This window comes from Pseudonaja textilis, chromosome 9, assembly GCF_049901715.1.
Source record: "Pseudonaja textilis isolate UNSWEBS1 chromosome 9, rPseTex1.2, whole genome shotgun sequence".
Classification (NCBI taxonomy): Eukaryota; Metazoa; Chordata; class Lepidosauria; order Squamata; family Elapidae; genus Pseudonaja; species Pseudonaja textilis.
The window spans coordinates 13,380,446-13,402,904 of NC_141998.1; the positions used below are offsets into that span (position 1 = coordinate 13,380,446).

Here is a 22,459-nt window from a genome sequence, read left to right on the forward strand (position 1 = left end):
TTTCAATGGCTTTTTTTCTAGCAAAGTTTTAGAGATGTCAATCTAATCTACAGTCCTGAAATTGCTACCCTTCTAAATACTAATCCGGCCTGAGTCTGCTTAGCTTTGAAGAATCTCTCTGGTCAGCAGGGAGCCTGTCCTGGGCAAAAGGCAGGTATGTATTAAATAAGTGGAAGGGCACTGAAGTTCCCCCCTGAGAATTTCAGTGATTTTTTTTTTCTTCTAAAAGCAAACGTCCTGGGGTTGAACTCAGAAGGCAAAAGAATAGCAGGCATATCTATTCACTGAAGATAGATCATGGGCTGTCTGGTTAAAAAAATAGATTTTTTTTTGTTTGCATGCTGATGAAAGCTTTTCCTATATTGGAGTTTTTCTGGCTCCATTTAGCCTTAAAATAAACTGGAGGATGAATCAAAACCCATCAGCATCTCTAGTGCAATAGTTTTATGTGCATAAATGCCAGGCTTAATAAAGAAGAAGCTTGTCATACTTCAGAATAAACACCAAGGGGCAGTAGAACCTGGAGAACTAAGGATAGCAGTTAAAACAGAGAAACAGAAATGGAAATATACAATTCTATTTGGCTTCACTGTTAAAAAATTAAGTTTGAAAAGTAATCATAATATCAGGAAGAAGCAGAAGGGAGGATCACAGAAGGGAGAATCACATAGAAAAGGGAATAAAAAGGGGAGGGAGAAGAAAAGAGGGAAGAGGGAAAGGAAAAGGAGCTACAAAGGACAGAAACAAGATATAGAGGTACAGGAAAAGTGTACAAGAATTAAAGGTATAAGCCTATTTAAAAGACACAGAGACAATGGTTAAAATTTAACTTAAGGAGAGGATTCTGCAAGGGTCCATGAGATAGCATTGGTATATTAGAAATAGAAAAGGATTAGAAAATGTTAGATGATTAAAGTGATAGAAAAAATTTGTATTGATGTGTAGTGGAATATTTGTTTGTAAAGAGAATAAGGCTCTCAATGATTTAAAAAGAAAGTTAAAAAAAACTGAAAAGAAACATGGAAGATTTTTATCAGTTGACAAGTTGAATTTGAATAAGAATAATAACTTTATTGACTACTGTTAATAACTATTGTTTTGATTTTTTATTTAAAGATAGTAATAAGTAAAATATGAAATATAGATGATTAAAGTGAAAGACAACTGATATTACTAGGTAATGTTTGTTAAAAGAAATAGAAATGTAAAAGATTGTTATTAATATTAATGGCAGAGCTGTACTTGAACAGAATAATTATTCCATTTACTATTGTTATACATATATACACAGATATATATACATATATACTTTTTTCTTTTAAGAATTTAGTGGTATATTTTTAAGGGAATGTACCAAGCAGAATTCGACTGAAAATAGGTATCTGTTATAAAATAGAGGTTAGAAAATGAATGTTATAACTGTAAAGATGTAACTTAAATTTTTAAACAAGATTTGAAAAAAGATACAAAAGTGTTATACTCCAGTCTAGTAATTACAAGGGAAAATTTGTTTTATGAGAAAAGATAATATGAAATTGTAAACAGGACAGACTAAAGTATAAAAACATTGATTAGAAAGATTTTAAAAATTAGAAAAAGATATATAATTGAATTAAGAAAGGAATAAGATAATTTAAAATAAGGCTATAGGAAGTAAAGAAAGGGAAAAGCTATTGAAAAAATTGTGAAAATAGTTATAAGATATGGATTAGAATGTATAAGAAATATGTATTGAGTTTATGTCTGTATGAAGAAGTGATAACCCGGAGGCATGCTGGTCTCAAAAATAGGTATTTTATTTGTATTTGTATGTTTTGTGAAAACTTAAATAAAACTTTTATTTAAAAAAAAATTAAGTCCTTCTGTTATTAATATTCCTCAATCCCAGAAGCCCATCTGATATGTGCCAGGGGCAAAAAAGCAATGGGTGGAAACTAATCAAGAAGAGAAACAACCTGGAATTAAGGGGAACTTCCCAACAGTGAGAACAATTAACCAGTGGAACAGCTTTGCCTTCAGAAGTTTTGGGTGCTTTATCACTGGAGGTTAAGAAAAGACTGGACATCCACCTGTCTGAAATGGTATAGGGTCTCCTACTTGAGCAGGGGTTGAGCTAGAAGACCTCCAAGGTCCTTTTCAGGTCTATTCTGATTGATTGATTGTTTGATTTGATTGATTCATGTATTCATTGATGGGGACAATGCTGGGAGCTGTAGCACAGTAACTTCTGGAGGATCCTCATGCCTGATATAAAAGGTTAGTTATAGGATCAGACCCCTCCCTAAGGTACTTGAAAAAGTTATATACACAAATAGATATACACAGGGGTGGGATTCAAATTTTTTAAAAACCAGTTATGTGGGCGTGGCTTAGTTCAAGGGCGTGGCTTGGTGGTCATGTGACTGGGTGGACATGGCTTGGTGGTCATGCTATTGGCTGGGTGTGGCCAACTCAATATCACTCACATCGAGCCATGCAGCTCCTCGTCTGGTCTCTCATGACTGTGGGGATGTTGCAACAGTCGTAAGTGTGAAAAATGGTCATAAGTCACTTTTTTCAGTGCCATTGTAACTTTGAACGATCACTCCACACAAGCAAAGTACCAGCAAAGGAGGGGGGAAAAACTCCAGAGAAGTTCCTGAGACAGGAAGTCTAGTCCTGCCAAGAATGTAATAAGGGTGAATGGAGAGGCAGTTTCTGTAAGCAACACCAGAATGTTTCCTTCCTGCCTTCCTTACAGGATTAGGCTAGTAATTTCTTCTAACAACCAGTTCTCCGGTTAACAACCGGTTCTAGCGAATAGGCGAATAGGCGCGAACTGATAGAATCCCACTCCTGGATATACACAAAGTTTTTAGCTTCTAGAGTAGCCCTGTGTACCTCCATTGACCAAATACAGCAATCAGAGAATTGATTTGAATGAATTTGGGTTATCAGTCCAGAAAAAATTGCCAAGAAAAGAATGATCAAAGGCTGCTGATCCCAGTAGCTTATATTACATTATATTTCATCTAGAATTAAAGGCAGCATATCTTAAATACTGATTGTTCAGCTTCCATACTAAAGATTAGGCTGGACATTGGAAAAGCTACATTGGCCTTATATCATCATGTAAACTTGGGTACAAAAATTGGAAAATTTGGAAGGGATTAAATGGAGTTAAAATCTCCTCCATATTCCCCTTTTTAATTGCCTAATGAGAGAAAATTTGTAATAAAGTTCTGGAAACAAAGTAAGGCATCTCACATAATATATCACTTTCAGCCCACTAGTTTAAAAATGTGAAACAATTTTGACCCCCCCCACCCCGCATCTGTATGCACTGAGACGATCACAGAAAATGTCTCATCCTGTTTTACGACATGCAAATGTATTTTATACTTATCTCTCAGAAAGCTCATGAAATCAGCTTCTCCAGAATATATTGATTTTATTGCTTTCATACCTTTTTGCTAGCTTTTTAAAGCCAGCTGATTTAAACTCTGACAAACCTACATAAGACACCAGAATTTTGTTTTGATATAGCAGTACAATGAAGTCAGATTACAATGATGAGAACAATCACTTGAGATATTTTCGTTTTGCAAAATATCCTTGGATCCAAATTCCCGAAAGAGCAGCATGTATATTTATAGAGGAAATAATGAAGATGATCTGGCTAGAAGTGTGGGCATCATAATCCAATAATACTGTAAATAAAAGCCTCATTTGGGAGAATCTAATCAATGCCAGACTGGGCTATTGACAAGCAATGCTTAGTTCTTATTGTGTGTAGCAATGATGCACAATTATACACACAAAGAAAGAGAGGAACTGCACACTTAGTGAGGGCTGGACTCACCAATACCAAGCCTAATCTGAGGTCATCTAATGACCACTTTTCTATATACAGCCAACATATTGAGAATTCCTCTTATTGTAGTGTTGGCTTTGCAGAGAGGACTTTTTTGAAACAAGGAACCTTAACTGAGTGTTAAAATAACCAATCTTCAGTTGCTACAAGGTTTCAAGAGTTAAAAACAGAATGTTAGAGCTGTCTGGGTTCCAAATGAGATGTTCTAACCATTACTTCTTTGTTGAAAATGTTTTATGATCCTCTTTTCATTCTAAAGTAAGTCCACAAAATAATAAAAGCCAGGTGATCTCTGCCTTTTTAGCTCAGAAGTTAAATATGATATAAATGCAGAAAAAGGGATGGGAAGGAAAGGGGGAAAGAAAACAGAAGATATTTCACATCTGTCAAACAGCTGGAGACAGGGCAGAAGAAGAAACGCATCAATGTAATAAACCTGGATTCACAACAACTTTTTGCTATTTTTTGCTATTTTTACTTGCCCAAACAAAACTAAAGCAGTGGCAGTGATATGATCCCACCCGATTCCCATGTTTTCTCCTTCCAGATCTGGATAACAAAGCTGAATGAAGAAAATTAATTTAAACCCTTCTTAAGTCCAGGGTTGCCTGGGTTATACTGTTCATACAACACACCAACCGTCCAAACACATGTGTCAACACTGAGAGTAAAGAACTATCCTGAGTAGGCCTCTTCCAATGAAAATCATGCTGAATTTAAGGCTAACTCAATTACAGTGGAAATGGGCAGGCTGGCAAACCAAGTTCCTCTTTGTTGTCTTTAATCGGCAACTTTTACATGCATTTAAATCTTTCATCTATAGTAGATGGGCAGCAGTTTCCTGGAAGTTCTAAACTTCAGGTGGGGAAATGAATAAAGGTCACACCCCAACATTTATCATTTTCTTCCAAAGGTCCTTTCCAGACACATATTTATTATCCATTCCAATTTTAAAATTGTGTAAAGCCTTCACATTAGCCAGGATGGATACTTTCCCCTCAGTCCTTCTTGGATATTTTAAGGGTATTCCTATACATATTCATAATCCATGTGGTGATGGTTCAACAGAAACTTTAGATCATGGACTATTAAACTGTAAGGACTATTAAACTGTAAGGACTCCAAACAGACCCTTACATATCCTATCTTGAATACATTTCTAAATAGGGAGTATATATACTTTTATTCAGTATCTTGTTTGTATCTGGCCCCAGGGCTGTAATAAATAAATAAATATTATTTATTTATTAGGAGATCTACCACTCGTAAAAATCTATAGCTTTTCTTCAAAAACTCATATTTTAAACTCATATTTTACAGGCAATGCTCCTGTTTTGCCAAAACAGAAAAGAAAGGGGAAGGGAGAGAAAGAGACAAACAGAGAGAGAAGTATTGCTGGAAATAAATAATGGAATACTGGTTTAGCCCAGCCTTTGTTTGAAATGGCAACATTGTTCAAAGACACACTGGCACTAGCATATGGCAAGTCCCTCCTCAAACAAATATTTGAAAGCAATGTCACATATTTATTGTTGCTTCAAAATGCCCATTGTTTTCAGCAGAGCTTAGGGTAATGTGCCTAAGACATGAAAGATTGCAGTCTCGGACTATAAATCTATATGAATCCAGTTTGTGTAGGTTTGTGTAGGTTGTGTAGGTTCAACATGAGAGAGACATGAGGAGGGACAGGAACATTTCCTTTTCTTGGGTACCTCTTTGGACTTGTAGGAGAGATATGTTAGTTCATGCTGGCAAAAATCCCTTTTAGTAAAACATACTGGTCAGAAAAGATACTAGATGCCTAATTTTTGGAAGAATCAAACACGAAGCTGAATTAATAATGCTGTGAAATATAGCCTTTGAGTCAAGTTCCAACTCTGTTATTCTATTTTTTTTAAAAAAAAAACCAGGTCTTATTCACTATGCAAATATAGATATTATTTTTCAGCAGGAATACATAAATAATCTGAAATATACTTCTATGTTTTTCAACTGCTTTGTGGTCTCCTGTCTAAGCATGTACCAATTCTGACTTGGTTACTTCTCAGCTCAAATTTGTTAATTCTGTCACCAGCAGTGATTTTACTTGTCATGTCTTCTCCAGCCCTTTCCTCCATGTTTAGATAAGCTTTTAATCACAGTTGGTGCAAAAACCCTGATAGGAAAAACTTTTTAAAAAATCTCTAGAGTCACTATATCAATCAAATTCTTTGCTGTAGTAATTTTTTAAAAATATGAGAGAATCAATCACACAAAACTATCAGCTGTTGGTAGATGAATATCACCGTGAATTGATTTTAAATGCTGCATGAACTGAGAACTGCCTATATACATTAGAATATATGAGACATAAATATTTATATACATAAATAAAATATAAGAGACCAGGGATTTTATTTCAGGGCAAGTGAACCCATCTCAAGAATGTTATCATCTTCTGTTAAATATAATTTTTCCACATGGAAGATTCAGTGTGCAAATTATTCAGTTGTGACCTTGAGAAACAGGATGCTATGATTTAGGCCTTTTAAAAATTATTAATGTAATGTTTGCACTCCAATCTTCTCAAAATTCTTTCCTCTTATTTCTCTCTTTTGCCAGAGTTGGTGATGATGATGATTTTTCCACCAAAATTACTGAACCTTTGCAGTGCACAGGTGAGATTCCCTAACTTTGTGATTATAGTGAGCCACAGTGGCGTAGTGGTTAGCGTGCAGGCTACTTCTGCTAACTGCTGGCTGCCTGCAATTTGGCAGTTCAAATCTCCCCAGGCTCAAGGCCGACTCAGCCTTCCATCCTTCCAAGATGGGTAAAATGAGGACCCAAATTGTTGGGGTCAATATGCTGACTCTTTATACCGCTTAGAGAGGGCTATAAATGTACTGTAAAGCGGCATATAAGTCTAAGTGCTATTGCTATAATTGATCCATCCACTTTTCAATCTTCCTTCAGTTCTCCCACATATACACACCCCTCCAATGTGATCAAACAAGAAACCCTATACCATTTAGGGGGCGAGCATAAGCACACCAACATGCCTACTGTCCCTGTCCTATTGTTTCTTTTATTTTTTTTTATTTTCTTATATGTATCCATGTATTCATAACTACGTTTTTACTTATACCTATTATCTTGTAAGCAATTGACAAAAATAAATAAATAAAATAAATTTCAGAGAAGTGGCTGCTCAGTCTCTTAAAAACCTCCAGTGTTGGAGGAACCCACAACTTCTGAAGGCAAGATGTTCCACTAATTAATTTTTCTCACTGTCAGGAAATTTCTCCTTAGTTCTAAGCTGGTTCTCTCCTTGGTTAATTTCCATCCATTGCTTCTTAGTTATAAGTTATTGGAAGACTGCTATCATGTCACTCCTTCTCTTCATTAAACTAGACATACCCAATTCCTGAAACCATTTTTCATACATTTTAGCATTCAGTCCCTTAATCATATTTGTTGCAAGATGGAATGGAATAAACCAGCACAAGGGGGAAAGGATTTGATGGAATTGCATGGCTTCATGGTGGTGACCTTTCTCCATGTTTATTCTTCAGCTCATTAGATGGGACACCATTGTTTGCCAAAGCTGAGATCAGCAAGGTGTGACCCACTGGGTCAGATTTGTTTGATGATGGATTACATATGCAGCCCAGTAGGTAGAGGAAAGTGCAAGGTCTTCTATGGAAGAGTTGATCTCAGTGAACAGTTCAGTGTTCACGTGGCATGTGCCATCATTTGTCACAGTGAAGAATCTTCCATTTCAGGAGATTTCCAGTAGTTATTCCTTTCTTCCTTGCAGTCCACTGATTTGCGGGGGGATTCGGTTAGTCCTGTGTGACTTATTTGCAGGAAAGACCATGTCACATATCTTGATTAGGTCTAAGAAATGTCTACCTGGCACCCTGCAGCAGACATCAGCACCGTGACTTCCACCAGTTCCAGAACAGCTCTCTTGAGATCTGCCAGGTTCCTTTCCACCTCTCATTTTTAATCCATAGATGTTGCAAACTTCTGGCATCACCTTGATGCAGTAACTTGAGTTACCCCTGGAAATATAACCGCTATAATCGTATAATAGCTCAAAGGAGCCCTGGACTTAGTTTTGAAGTGTGTCCACCTCCAGAAAAAAAAGACAATGGGAAACAGGAAGAGTATTCTGAGTCAACTGATGGGATGCAGGTAAAGTATTGTTATTGTGCAGGAGAGGGTGCAGGGTGCAATCCTCTTTGTCTTTTATTTATTTATTTGATTTGTCAATTGCTTACAAGATAATAGATATAAGTATAAACAAGAGTAAGAATACAGGAAATAGGTACGAATAAATGGGGACAATAGGACAGGGATGGTAGACACAATGGTGCACTTATGCATGCCCCTTACAGACCTCTTAGGAATGGGGTGAGGTCAATAGTGGTCAGTTTGAGATTAAAGGAGTGGGGGTTAGAGGATGTAACAACAGAGTCTAGTGTATTCCAGGCATTGACCACTCTGTTGCTGAAGTCGTACTTTCTGCAATCAAGTTTGAAGCTGTTTACATTTAGTTTGTATCTGTTGTATGCTCTTGTATTGTTGTGGTTGAAGCTGAAGTAGTCATTGACTGGTAGAACATTGTAGCAGATAATTTTGTGTGCTACGCTTAAGTCTAACTGTAGGTAGCGTACTTCAAGGTGGTCCAAGCCCAAAATCTCAAACCTGGTGATATAGGGTATTCTGTTGCAAGCAGAAGAGTGTAGTACTCTTCTCGTGAAATACTTCTGGACTTGCTCAATTGTATTAATGTCTGATATGCAGTGCAGATTCCAGACTGATGAGCTGTATTCGAGTATTGGTCTGGCCAATGTTTTGTATGCTCTAGTTAGCAGTTCAATATTTCCGGAGGAGAAGTCTCAGATCCTTCATTTAGCATTCAATCCTTCATTTGAAACATTAACTCCGAGACTGACATATTCTCAAAGTGATTTATTCAAAACAAAGAAAAGATTGGTATTTGTCCAGTGGAATTTCAGTACTGGAATCCTACCAGCTCATCCCACAAAATTCCACCTACCTCCACCCCCTTTTTCACACCTCATCAATCACATGAACCAATGATCTGCATTCTCAATTCTTTGCTACGCCACTCTCTGTCACCTTGAACTAATAACTCATAATAACTTTTTCCCCCTAAAACTATTCAATACATCACTTTCTCTCTCCAGAACTCTATGGCAACGATGAATTCTAGAGTTGACAAGAAGCTTCGTAAGATTAGATTTACAACTCTTAATGCCTTTTTGGCAATGCTGCTACAGTGAGTTCTAGTGCTCACATTCATTAGATATGAGAACTCCAAGGTCCTTGACAGAGTGAGGGTCATCAATGAGGTCATATCTGCCTAGTTTGTATTTGGTGTACTGATTTTTTTCCCAATGTGTAGGACAGAGCATTTGTTGGTCGAGATTTGGAGTTGCCAGATGTTTGACCATTCAGACACATAATCATGGTCACTTTGAAGGATAGTAGCATTGGCAGTGGTGTTGAATAGTTTTACATCATCCACAAAGAGGATGCAGTTGCTTATAAGGTGATCGCAAAGGTCATTTATATAGAGTATAAAGAGTGTGGGTCCTAGAATGCTGCCTTGGGGGACACCGCTGTTAACTGGAGCAGAGTTTGATATAGCGCTCCCTATTTTTACTATTTGTTGCCTGTTTGACAGGAATACAGTAATCCACTTATGGAGGGATCTGGAAATGCCGTAAGAGTTTAGTTTTAACACTAGTTTGTCGTGTACCACTGAATCAAAGGCTTTGCAGAAGTCTATGTAAATTGTGTCTATAATTTTACTCCGGTACAGGTTAAAGGAGGAATAGAAATCTAATAAAGAAAGGAAGAATTGCCAGGTCCCTTGGGATGAAGAGCTGGAAAGGTGATCCTTTTAAAATGTTAATAAAATCGGGATTCGGCACCTCCATCAAGCTACCTGCAACGCGAGCGATCCTAAGCGCAGCTACGATTGATCGATCTTCTTTTTCCTTTTTTCCCCTTCCCCATTCTTTCCTAATCCCCATTCTTCGTTCTTCCTCTTTTGGTTCGCAACGCTATAGGCTGGAGCCACGTCCCAAGCCAGCCAATCCCGACTCACTGCTTGTCCACTTCAAAAGCAAAGATGCTAATCGGCTCCTCTTGTCCAGAGCCCCGATTTGATGGTTGATTGGGATGGGGCGGGGTTGACCAGGCGAGGGTCGGTTTCCGAAGCGGTATGTTGGACGCAACCCTGAGAAAGGAGCTGCAACTCGGGTCGCTCGCTCAGCGGTGGCTGATTTCGGATTGAGCCGTTCGAAAAAGCCGCCCATGGCCGAACTGCAATAATTTCCTTCGGAAAGTCTGCCAACGGGGAAGGAAGATTCCCCGCGATTGGAATGCTGTGTCCAGCTCCAAGGCTGGGCGGAGGACGTGGGCAGAGCGCCTGGTAAAGCGAGATTGCCATAAGCGCCCCGCGCAGTTCGGGGTATTGTTTCGCCTTTCGTTCCGCCAAGCAGCTGTGCTCTGGGGCCTCTGATGCACCCCTTCCAGTGGTGTAACGGTAAGTCCGCCCGACCCCCGGCAGGGATGAGGAAGGGCAAGCAAGCCCCCTCGCAAGTCTCCCATGAAGACACCCTTTTCTTTCCTCGTCCAGATGGGGGTAGGCAGATCCACTCGTAGGAGAGAGTTTCCCCTTTATTGGCAGAGCTGCTAGCCTAAAGGGGGTGTGTGGAATCCTCTCCCTCCCTCTGCCACTGTATTTGAATGATCAAAAGGGGAGCTGCTGCGGGTGGAGATAAGAGTGATGAGTCCGCCCCTTCCAGAAGCGAATCGGCCGGCTGTTCTTTGTCTCCGCTTAAGGAAACAGCACCGCCTTGAGGTTCCCCAACCCTTCCAAACAGCGATGGTAGAGTGGGTCGATGCGTCGCCGAACGGACGGGGTTGAATGTCTTTGTTGCGGGTCTCTGGCTAGTGTGGCAGGATTAGGGCTCCCTCTCCCTAATATCGGAAGGCAGGAACTGTATGTATGTTCCTTTCCACCCTAAACACTGGTTTGCGCGGAAGCCGGGCGACCCTACCACTAGAGCCTCTGAAGCCAATCCTGTGGGATAGCAACCTTATTAGGTTAGAACTGCAAAGTCTGTTCGTTCTTGGCACATGAAACACACATCAAAAATCTGCTTGGTGACTTTGCCCAGCATGGAAGCTCTTGGATTGGATGACCTGGTGTTTATTTTGGTTTGTTGTTAGCTGTTATCACCTTGTGAAACCCAGCCTCTTTCGTTGGTTTAGAATTCTGTGTGAGTACAAACTCTAGTTTAATCCAGTAACTAGGTCCCGTTGTTCAAAGGTAAAGAAAGGTGTTCATATCATTAGTCAATTCCATTGGGTGCACATGTTCCATGTTGAATAGTATCTAGTGCTGCCAGTTTTGGACTATGACTATGACAGCCAAATATTTAAAGAACATGAACACTGAAATAAAGGGTAGACATGAGGCTGCAGGCCAATTCTTCCCATTAATATTATTTAGTTCCTCTTGATAAAAGCAATAAAGCTGGATTTTCATACAGAGAACTATGTGCAAAACTTTTCTCCGGTCAAAAAAGACAGACAGCAAAGCCTTTGAACAGCCACAGTCTCAAAATGGCAACCAGAAAGTCAAAACAGTGAAAAGGGATGAGATCAGCCAATCTTTTGAATTTTATCCTGGCAATTGCAATTTAACTACTATCCTATATATACCTCGCAAGTTGCTGAGCTGATCCCATTTATTTATTTATTTGATTTGTCAATCACTTACAAGATAATAGGAATAAGAAAATACAAAGTTATGAATACATGAAATGGGTACATATGAGAAAAATAAAAGAAACAATAGGACAGGGACAGTAGGCATGTTGGTGCGCTTATGCACGCCCCCTACAGACTTCTTAGGAAAGGAGTGAGGTCAATAGTAGAAAGTCTAAGGTTAAAGTTTTTGGGGTTTGGGGAAGAAACCACAGAGTCAGGTAGAATATTCCAGACATTGACCACTCTGTTGCTGAAGTCGTATTTCCTGCAATCAAGTCTGGTGCGATTAACCTTGAGTTTGTATCTATTGTTGTGCTCTTGTATTGTTTTGGTTGAAGCTGAAGTATTCATTAACAGGTAGGACATTGCAATGTATGATTTTATATACTATACTTAGATCGGACCGAAGGTGGCATAGTTCTAGGTTTTCTAGGTCTAGCATTTCAAATCTGGTGGCATAAGGTATTCTACAACAAGTAGAGGAGTGGAAAACTCTTCTTGTGAAATATTTCTGGACTTTCTCAACTGCTAATATCAGATACATAATGTGGGTTCCAGACTGATGAGCTGTATTCAAGTATTGGTCTGGCAAATGTTTTGTATGCCCTAGTTAGTAGTGTGATATTACCAGAGAAAAAGCTATGTAGGATTAGGTTAACAACTCTTAATGTCTTTTTGGCTATGTAGTTACAGTGGGCTCTAGCACTTAGGTCATTTGGGATGAGTACTCCAAGGTCCTTGACAGAGTTTGGATCATCAACAAGGTCTTGATTATTCAGCCTGTATTTTATTTTCTGATTTTTTTTGCCAATATGTAGGACAGAGCATTTATTTGTTAAGATTTGATGTTGCCATTTGTTTGACCATTCTGATACATAGTCAAGATCTTTTTGAAGGGTCTGTGGTATTGAACAGCTTTCCATCATCAGCGAAGAGAACGTAGTTGCTCTTAATATGATCACAGAGGTCATTTATGTAAAGTATGAAGAGAGTTGGTCCTAGAACACTGCCTTGGGGGACACCACTATTGACAGGTACAGAATTTGATAGGACACTCCCAATGTTGACCGTTTGTTGTCTGTTTGACAGAAATGCTTCTATCCAGTTATGCAGTTGTCTAGAGATACCATAAGATTTTAGTTTTAGGAGTAGTTTGTCGGGTACCACTGAATCAAAGGCTTTACAGAAGTCTATGTAGATTGTGTCTATTGTTTTGCCTTGATCGAGTTGTGTAGTCCATATGTTTTTGCAGTGTAAGAGTTGCAGATTACAGGATAGTTTTTTTTCTGAAACCAAATTGTTTATTGGAGAGTAGGTTGTTTGTCTCTAAGTGGAGGATGATGGATTGGTTAATAATTGATTCCATGACTTTACAGGTGACGCAGCATAAGGAGATTGGTCTGTAATTTTCAACTTGGCTGGGGTCTCCTTTTTTGAAGATGGGGATGGCCGTGGCTTGTGACCATAGGTTAGGCAAGGAGCTGGTCCTGAAAGATTTTTCAAAGATTATGCTTAGAGGTTCAGCTATGGCAGTGGATAGCTTTTTAAAGAAGTAGGTACATATTCCATCCGGTCCAATAGATAGAGATGGTTTTAGATTGCGTAGTGCTTTTTCAACATTGTCTTCTGTAAAATTGATATGTATTAGATCATCGTAGTTGTCTGTGGTTTGGCTAGGAAATACTGGGCATGATCCATTGCTGTTTACAAATATTGAGCCAAAGAATGTGTTAAAGATGTTGGCTTTAATGGTGTCATCATTGCAGTCTGTATTTCGTATATGTTTTTACTCCAAGGAAAATTGCTTGGCTGGCTGGCTGGCTGGCTGGCTGGCTGGCTGGCAGGCAGGCAGGCACATTCTTTTTGCTCAAACTTTTTGGATTTGGCTTTTGGATGTTTCTTTTCCTCCCTCCAAATGAGGAGAGGTGGGTAAGAATGAATCCATCTTGGCTGAAGGCACAAAGGAGAAGCACATAACTTCCCATACCTTGCACAGTTTAGCCGGGGAAGTTTCTTCAAATCCTATTTTGCATGTTGAATTTTGTAGTGGGGTAAAGACTGGTTCCCTTCAGAAGCCTAGCAGATGGTGATTGCTTTTATCATCAGTTAAATAAAAGGGTAAAGCTGTACTTGGGATGAATTATTTCAAGCAGCTTTTGTTGTGTGGCATCCTTCATTTCCTCTTTTTTGTCCCTTCTTCGTCTCGCCTATTTCATGAAATTTAACAAACCCACAATTTCTGAGCCATATGCTCCCCAGACAATGGCAGGAAGGGAAACAGGAGAAGAGATGGTCTATTCTGAGTATCCACAGAGACATAGAGTCGAAGTCAGAGACTCCTTTAACCTCTTCTGTTTTGCTTGAAGCAAGTTCAGCTTCTTCCACCACCTGCAGTTTCATGGATAGGATTAGAACAAAGCTGGGTTGGGACAAAAGTCCCACTGTCAGGACTGTTTGCAAAGATGTGGTAAACAAAGTATGTTTTGGAATCTTTTCAGTAAAGTCTAAATAAAATAGAGTTGATTTTCAGTTGTAGGTTTGCAGGCCTGCTAGTTAAATCAAATCCAATTTTTTCTTAGTAGGACCTATGTTCCTTATGTTAATCAAGGACTTTTTCTATTTTTCCAATTTTGATGGTAGCCCTGCTTGAACAATCCTCCTCCTCCTTAATCTTCCTCCCTCTCCTTCCCTTTTCTTCCTCTTCTTCTTTGAATGATACAAATATTGAGCTATTATGTGCTCAGGACTATGATCTGTCACTATATGTATATTTCATGTACAATAATCCTGCAATGTAAACAGGTTATTTCTCATTATTGAAGACAAGGATAAACATGTAAGAATTCCATTATTATTTTTTAAAGAAAAAGAAATAATATGAGCTTATCAAATGAGGAACATTTCTTCCACAGACAGGATGAAAAGAAACGAAGATTTGACCATTCCAGGCAGAGCATTTGAAGTCTAATTTTTAAAAGTCAGAATTGGAACCATCTTTATGACGTGGAACAAGAGTTGCTTTCTCTTTTTATCTCTCAGACTTCTCACCTTTAGCAGCTACATTTCAGGCAGGAACATCCATGCTGAAGGTAATTGTCTATTCCATATGGCACTTCAAGGAGGGTGAGAATTTGATCCTTGGATGATACTAAGATACCATCATTCGAAACAATTTGCAGTTTTAAACATTTTGGTGGGAAGTAAGCAAAACTGGTATGTTTCCTTATCCCCAACTACAAAGTGAGGGATGAAGTTACTTAGAGTAAAACTATAATTAACTTGTTCATGGAGATTCTCAATCACCCAGGTCATGATTGTCCCAAAGGTGCTGTTCAAAAAGCAATGGGACTTTCTTGGTTTTTCTCCTTAAAAACATTTCACTTCTCATCCAAGAAGCTTCTTTAGTTCAACTGAAGAATTGAAGAAGCTTTTTGGATGAAAAGCAAAAAATTTTCAAGGAGAAAAACCAAGAAAGTCCAGTTATCTTTTGAACAGCACAGTTAAGATACAATTAAATTGATAGAAGTCAAGCAGCAGACACTCATGAACCTAGATGGTGTTCACACATCATCAGTTCTTTAGTTTGTGGTTAATGTAGTATCTGACTGATTCATTAAACAATAAATCATGACTTAAAACTATGAGTCAGCCAGGCCAGATTCACACATACCCCAAAGCGGTATCAGCATCCTTGGAAGTGAGAGTGTAGTTCTTATATTATCCCAACATTTTTAATCCAGAAAACAACTACTTACAACTTCTAGAGATCAAGACAGTGACACAGTAACAGTGACTCTTTCAGTCAGGATTGGTGATCAGATCAAAATCAAAGCTTTCTATGGTTGCTTAAAGAGGAAAATGGTTCTTCTCTTATAGATTATCTTTTACACATCAGGTATGGCTCTTAGAAGTAAAATCCTGGATAAAATGTTTTGGCAGCATCTAAGGAGCTATGAATAATTGATTGCCCTGGCCTGGAGACTGTAAATCTGAAAGATTGGGGGACAAATGGGCTTTTGAGAAATAAGATGAAGCTCAGTGATAAAACAGCAGGTTTCCAGGCTAGATCAAGAGAGTGGGAGGATCTAAGAGCTGCTGCAGTTGAAAGGGTTTGTGATTGTTAGGAATCTGTCCACTAATTAGTTGGGTTGGCAATATATAAACCAACAATGTTTGTTTGTAGCTTTAAGACAAAATCACTGTATTGATTTGTGCTGTATTCCAATTGGTTGATTGTATTGCAAATTGCCATAAGAGGGAGCTAGAGATCATAGCTTGCTCTCTCTGACATTCTGTATTTCTGACATTCTGTTGCTATCTAAGGTTCTCTGTTGTATTTATGCTGTGCTTATACTTTGATATCTTTGTTTACTGTAAATGACAAATGCAACTGGTAAGAAGACTTTGTAATTGGATATTCTTTGGTCTGTTAAATGTATATGACCCAGATCATTTATTGCAGGGGTCCCCAACCACCAGGCCACGGACGTACTGGTCCGTGGATCATTTGGTACCGGGCCGCAAAGAAAATAAAAATAAAATAAAAATGGCGGCTTTCTTCGCCTTCGGTGAATGCTGCTGGGATCAGGGATCAAGGACACAAATGAAAGAAGGGGAGGGAGGAAGCAACCAAAACCTGTCCTGCTCTCTGGCTCAGAGGCTTCGGTTTCCTCCCGCCTCGTTCCTCTCTCAGTCGCTCTCTCGCTCCTCCACCAGCCCAGGAAGAAACTGCTTCAAAGAAGCCGGCAGGGTGGCTTTTCCTGTCAGTGCAGCTCCTCCGAGCGCCGTTCACCCCACCCGCCACCGCGGTTCAATCCAGTGCTCCGTTCTGCCTGCCTGCCTGCCTTCGTTTCTGGTTGTTTCGGAGTAGCTTTGGCTGAGAATAATAACTATTCGCCTCTTTTACTCAGCCGAAGCTGCTCCAAACAACCAGAAACGAAGGCAGGCAGGCAGAACAGAGCACTGGATTGAACTGCGGGCGGTGGGGTGGGGGTGAACGGGTGCTTCGGAGGAGCTGCGCCGACAGGAAAAGCCACCCTGCCGGCTTCTTTGAAGCAGTTTCTTCCTGGGCTGGTGGAGGAGCGAGAGAGCGACTGAGAGAGGAACAAGGCAGACACCTGAGGGATGAGGCTGAGGGAGGCAGGGCTGAGAGGCAGGGCTTCTCAGCCATCCTGCAGGGACTTGTCCTGAGCCTCCCTGAACTTGGTGGTTTGCTGGCAGACGTTTTATTACCTGACTAGGTAACAACATCAGATGTTATCTAGTCAGGTAATGAAACGTCTGCAAGCAAACCACCAAACTCGGACTCCTCCCCTCCCCCTCCTTGAAAAAGTGTCTCCCCCGGTCCTTGAAAAAGTGTTTCTGCGTGAAACTGGTCCCTGGTACAAAAAAGGTTGGGGACCACTGATTTATTGGACTGTGCTATTTCTTAAAGTAAACTTTAACTCAATTTAGTGTATCTATGTGTGGCTGAATATTCATAACTACTCTAATAAATGTTTCCATGTGCATATCCTTGTTACTCAAGGGTTATTCTGTACATATCTTAACATTGGTTATGGGCCCAGAGAGATATTGAGAATAAGTGTGAATATTCAGACAGCTGATTGTGGTGTATTGTTAAACTACTAATGGCACAAGAACAGTCAACCAGTATATCCCAGATAATCCAGTTGGATGGAACAAACTATGTTTCCTGGTCTATGAAGTGCACCTACTTCTGCGTAAAGATGGATTATGGACTGTAGTTAATAGTCCACCGGATGTAACAGCTTGGGACCCATTGAATGATGAAGATAAAAAGAAAATAGCTGACTTTAACCGGGATAATGAAAAGGCTCTTTGTATAATTGGACTGACACTGAGTGATCAGCAGCTAGTCCATATTCATGGTGAAGAATCTGCTGCTAGATGTTGGGACATTTTGAAGAGGGTTTATGTTCGAGATAGTGTGAGTGCACACATACACCTTACACGTAAACTGTTTAGAGCCCATCTTATAAAAGGTGGTGATATGTTAGCTCATTTGGAGTTTATTAAAATGACTTTACAAGAGCTACAAGAAAAGGAGCTAATTTTCTCGGAGTTGCATCAAGTTTACATCATTCTTTCTTCTTTGGATGAAACTTATGAAGATTATATGTCTTCACTGGAAGTTTTAAACAGAGGTGAACTTACATTGACTGGCATAACTGGAAGACTGTTAAAAGAGTCAAGAAGAAGGCAAGATAAAAATCAACTGAGAAAAAGACAACCACAGGAAGAAAAACTGTCTTTAACTGCCTATATTGTTAGGAAATGTTTTTCTTGTGGGGCTAAAGATCATATAGCCAGATACTGTAAAAAGGGTAAGAAACAGAATGCTATTAATATACTGAGAGCTTATAAAGATGTTAGTTTAGCCATATCAAGTACAACTACAACTGTAAATCATGATATATGGGTAGTTGACAGTGGAGCATCGCAGTGTATAACTAAAAGTAACGAGAGGTTTGTTAATATGATAAAGAGTAAACAGCATGTATCATTAGCTAATGAATGAAAATTGAGACCATCTGGAGAAGGTACTGCATATTGTTCATGTATTAATGAACGTTTACCAATGTTATATGTACCTAGACTGATATTTAACTTGCTATCTGTAAGAGCAATGGTAAAAGCAGGATTTGTTGTAACCATTCAGGGAGATAAATGTTTAATTGAAAAACAGGGTAAAAGCGTTACTGCAAGATTGGATAATAGTTTGCTTATTATACATGATAATTCATTAATTAATGCTAACTCAGTTTATGAGAATACAAAGCCTCATGATGAATGTATTCTTCTGCTCCATACATGTATGGGACGTATAAATTTCAAAATGCTAAAGAAAGCTGTTGAGTTATCTAATGGTATAAAATTAAAACCTTGTACAAAGTATTTAAATTGCAATGTTTGCAATCAAGAAAAAAGCAAGGTAACTCCTGCAAACAGGGTAAATGGATACAAAACCAGTGAACCATTAGAGGTTGTTTTTGCTGATATTATTGGACCTAAAAAACCTAGTTTAGGTGGAGCCTGTTACATATTAAGTATAATTGATCATTTTTCCAGATATGGTTTCTGTTATTTAATGAAAACGAAGACAAAAACATACCAGCATCTTGTAAGCTGGCTAAAATTTGCTGAAAGGAAAAAGAAACAGCAAGTTATTAGTTTAATAACAAATAATGGTATTGAATTTACCAATAGAAAATTTGAAGCCATGTTACAGAAAGCTGGTGTGGTAATATATCTTATTCATCATTTTCTGTAAATCCTTTGTACAGCTATTTTGCATAGATCTAGGGTTTGCAAACACTCCTGGTGGGGGCAGTATTTGCCTTTGCAATGGGTGTTTCATCCTGTTTTGATCTGCAAAGCTTAGAGGGACCAGGAATATAGGTGAAAGTTCATGGTATACAGGAGAGCCATTCCCATGGGACCTTTCGTGCCTGTATATTCTCATGGGACTTTCCACAGCTGTATATTCTCACCCTGTTGAGGTAACATCCGGTTGAGGTCATTTGTTATTGATTCTGTACTTTTGATTTCTTTCTTAATAAATACTGCTACCTGAGTTTACTCGGGGCTGGCATTTGCTCAGACGTTTCCCTGCGTCTCATTTCAAGTGCCAGACCACCACAAGTGGTGACCCCGACGTGATAGTTTGGAAGAGCTATACATTCCGACGTGATAGCTTGGAAAGGCTATACGTTTCCCACATCCTATACTCATCGTCGTGGACGTCGACTGGGCCCTCATCTTCTTCGCTGGACGGAGATAGATTCTTTTCGTGAGTATGGGAGGAGATCTCTCGAAGGCTCAGAAAGAGCACATCAGGGAATTGAGAGGGATCACAGGGAATAGTTTTGGTTTTGGAGTTCATAGTAGAGGACATGCCGTAGGAAAGAAAGAAATTGAGGACTTATTACAGTATGTTTGGAAACATATTCAGTCATATCCAGAGGGAGGTAGTATTAAAGTAGAGTCCTGGAAAAAGATAGGGAAATTTTTGCACGAGGAACCTGGTGCCCCTTCTTCAATTTTGTTAACCTGGAGGGTGGTTATGGATGCGTTAACTACTCATGAACAACCGCTCCTAGCACCCCCCGAAGAAGGTTTGCCGCCTTACCATGTGGTACGTTTATTGCCGCCGACAGCACCTCCAGATAAATCCAGAGGACTGTCAGGCGCTGAAAATACTTTGTCAGAAGATAAGAGTTTGCCTTTAAGAGTTCAAGTAGATGCAATTACTGCAGCTATTCAAGAAGCAACAAATAGAGGGGAATTATCAGGAGATGATTTGGTGGAATTTGGAGTAGAGATTCAACTTAATCCAGTAGAAATTGGCATGGACGCTGCATTAAATCCGCAGCGGGAGTGGAAGCCTTTACCTCTCAGAATTTTAAAGGAAGTTAAGCAAGCAGCAAAAGAGTATGGTGTTAGATCGCCATATGCTCAGGCATTGTTAGAAGCAGTTGGCTATGGAAATAAAATGATTCCGGCTGACTGGAGAGCTCTATTGAATATGATTTTAACTCCAGCTCAATATTTGGTGTTAGATCAGAAATGGAGACAGCTGGCAGTCCAGAGGGGAACAGCACATGTTACCCCAGATCAGCTTTATGGAGCTGGTAATTTTACAACAGTAGAACAACAGAGAGATGGAATGCCTGAGGAGGGGTTCGTTCTTCTCCCACAGTTAATTTTTCAAGCCGTGGGGGCTCTCCCTGATGGCGAAGGTGGTGAGAAGACCTTTACTAACATCAAACAAGGGAACAATGAACCCTATGAAAATTTCATTAGCAGATTGAAAGTGGCTATTGAAAGGCAAATTGACAATCAATTCGCCAGGAACGAATTGCTTTTGAAGTTAGCAGTAGAACAAGCTAACACAGATTGTAAAAAGATCTTGAATCCACTTGTAGCAAGTGGAGAGCGAGAGATCGCAGATTTGATTAATGCATGTAGGAAGGTTGGGAGTCAGTCTTTTAACATGGAGACTTTAGCTCTGGCTCTGCAGGCAGGAAATGCTAAAAAGGGAACTTGTTTCAATTGTGGGAAGCCTGGACATTTTAAAGCACAATGTCGGGCTCCTGGAGGGGGTCAAAGTCAGCAAAATAAGAGATCAATGGGACAGGGTGTGACCTAAATCAGTACTCAGCCTATATCAGATGCTCCTACAGTCTTTACTGATGGAGGGAAAGTTTTTGGTGCTTGTGTTTGGAAAGATAAATCTGGAATTTGGCATACAAAAGTGACATCAGAGCAGAAGTCTGCCCAGCAGGCAGAACTTGCTGCTGTAGTTTTGGCTTTTCAAAATTTTCAAAATCAGGATTTTAATCTAATAGTGGATTCTTTGTATGTATATAATTTGTTACCCTTTGTAGCAGGTTCTTATTTGTCTCCTGGAATATCACCCAATATTCTACGATTGCTTTTGTTGTTGCAAGGATGTTTGGAGCAGCGTGTGCATGTGTGTTTTGTTGCTCATATTCGTAGTCATAGTAATTTGCCTGGAATTTTATCACAAGGTAATGCCAAAGCTGACAGTGCTGTAACTTCAGTTCTCACTGTCCAGCCATGGGACAGCCATAGTTATTTTCATCAAAATGCTAAAGCGTTGGCACACCAATTCAAGCTTACTGCTGCAGAAGCTGCTGCCATAATTCAACAATGTCCAACTTGTTCAAAGCAGGGCACGGCTATCCCTATGGGAGTCAACCCCAGGGGGTTGAAACCTTCAATGATTTGGCAAATGGATGTTACTCAATATCCATCATTTGCACCCTGGAAGTATATACATGTGACTGTGGATACTTATTCAGGATTTCTAATGGCTACCCCTCAAAGGAGTGAAGCGGTTAAACATGTCATTAATCATTGCATTAAGACATTTTCAGTTGCTGGTACGCCTCAAACTTTAAAAACAGACAATGGTGCAGCTTATCGGAGCACAGTCTTTGATCGGTTTTGCAAACAGTGGTCCGTGGAACATAAATTTGGGATTCCATACAATTCCACAGGACAGGCTATTGTGGAGCGTCATAATGGCATGCTCAAGAACATGTTAGCTAAATTAAATAAAAAAGGAGGGAAGCTCCTGGGACTTCCGGCAATTCAAGATCATTTGAATCTAGCTTTATATACTTTACATTTTCTAAATTTGTCTGGTAACCCCCCTGCGAGTGTGGCCAGCAGGCATTTTTCTTCTCCTTCTACAGATGCAGTGAGGCCTCGAGTGTTGGTGCGGTTCCTTCCGGATCCGGCATGGGTTCCTGCTGAGCTGATTACATGGGGACATGGTTATGCAGCAGTCGAACATCTTGGTCAAATTCGTTGGGTTCCTGGTCGGTGCGTTCGGCCTGATCATTCGCAGGCGCCTTCGCAGGCACCAGTGAAGGAGGTTTCGGAGGAGCAGGATGGCATTTCTGTGGTTCCTGATTCCGTACCTGTGGTTCCTGATTCTCTTGATGCCGGCAGTCCAGGTGCGGCGTTGTGAAGGCTGGGAAAAGATGACTGCTTATCTGAGATTACCAACTTGTATGCAGCAGGTTCCTCTAGGGAATCGGACTAAATTAATCTGCAAACAGCGGCATCCTTTGATTTTTCCAGCATATTGGTCCTGGCATAAAGATCAAGACATTCTTTACTCGGGACCTGATAAGGATATTATATCTTCAGCCTGTGCAACAACTCTGATCCTGTTTAATGTTTCTGTTTCAGACTATGGACAATATCAGTGTCAATTGGAGTTGCCTAAGTTACCTTATACAGCCTCTCTTTCCATTC

The 22,459-nt window shown here is 39.7% G+C and overlaps 1 protein-coding gene across 2 annotated transcripts in view; it reads left to right on the plus strand.

Annotated features, from left to right (window-relative positions):
• Nucleotides 1–10,045: 10,045 nt before the first annotated feature.
• Nucleotides 10,046–22,459, plus strand: part of RNF122 (ring finger protein 122) — a 55,533-nt gene continuing 43,119 nt past the window's right edge. The window contains exon 1 of one of the 2 annotated variants that reach the window (XM_026718062.2): nucleotides 10,046–10,415. In XM_026718062.2, the coding sequence (XP_026573847.1) occupies nucleotides 10,391–10,415 (25 nt within the window). In that variant the 5' untranslated portion in view covers nucleotides 10,046–10,390. The remainder of the gene's footprint in view (nucleotides 10,416–22,459) is intronic. The other variant, XM_026718060.2, reaches the window with a different exon arrangement.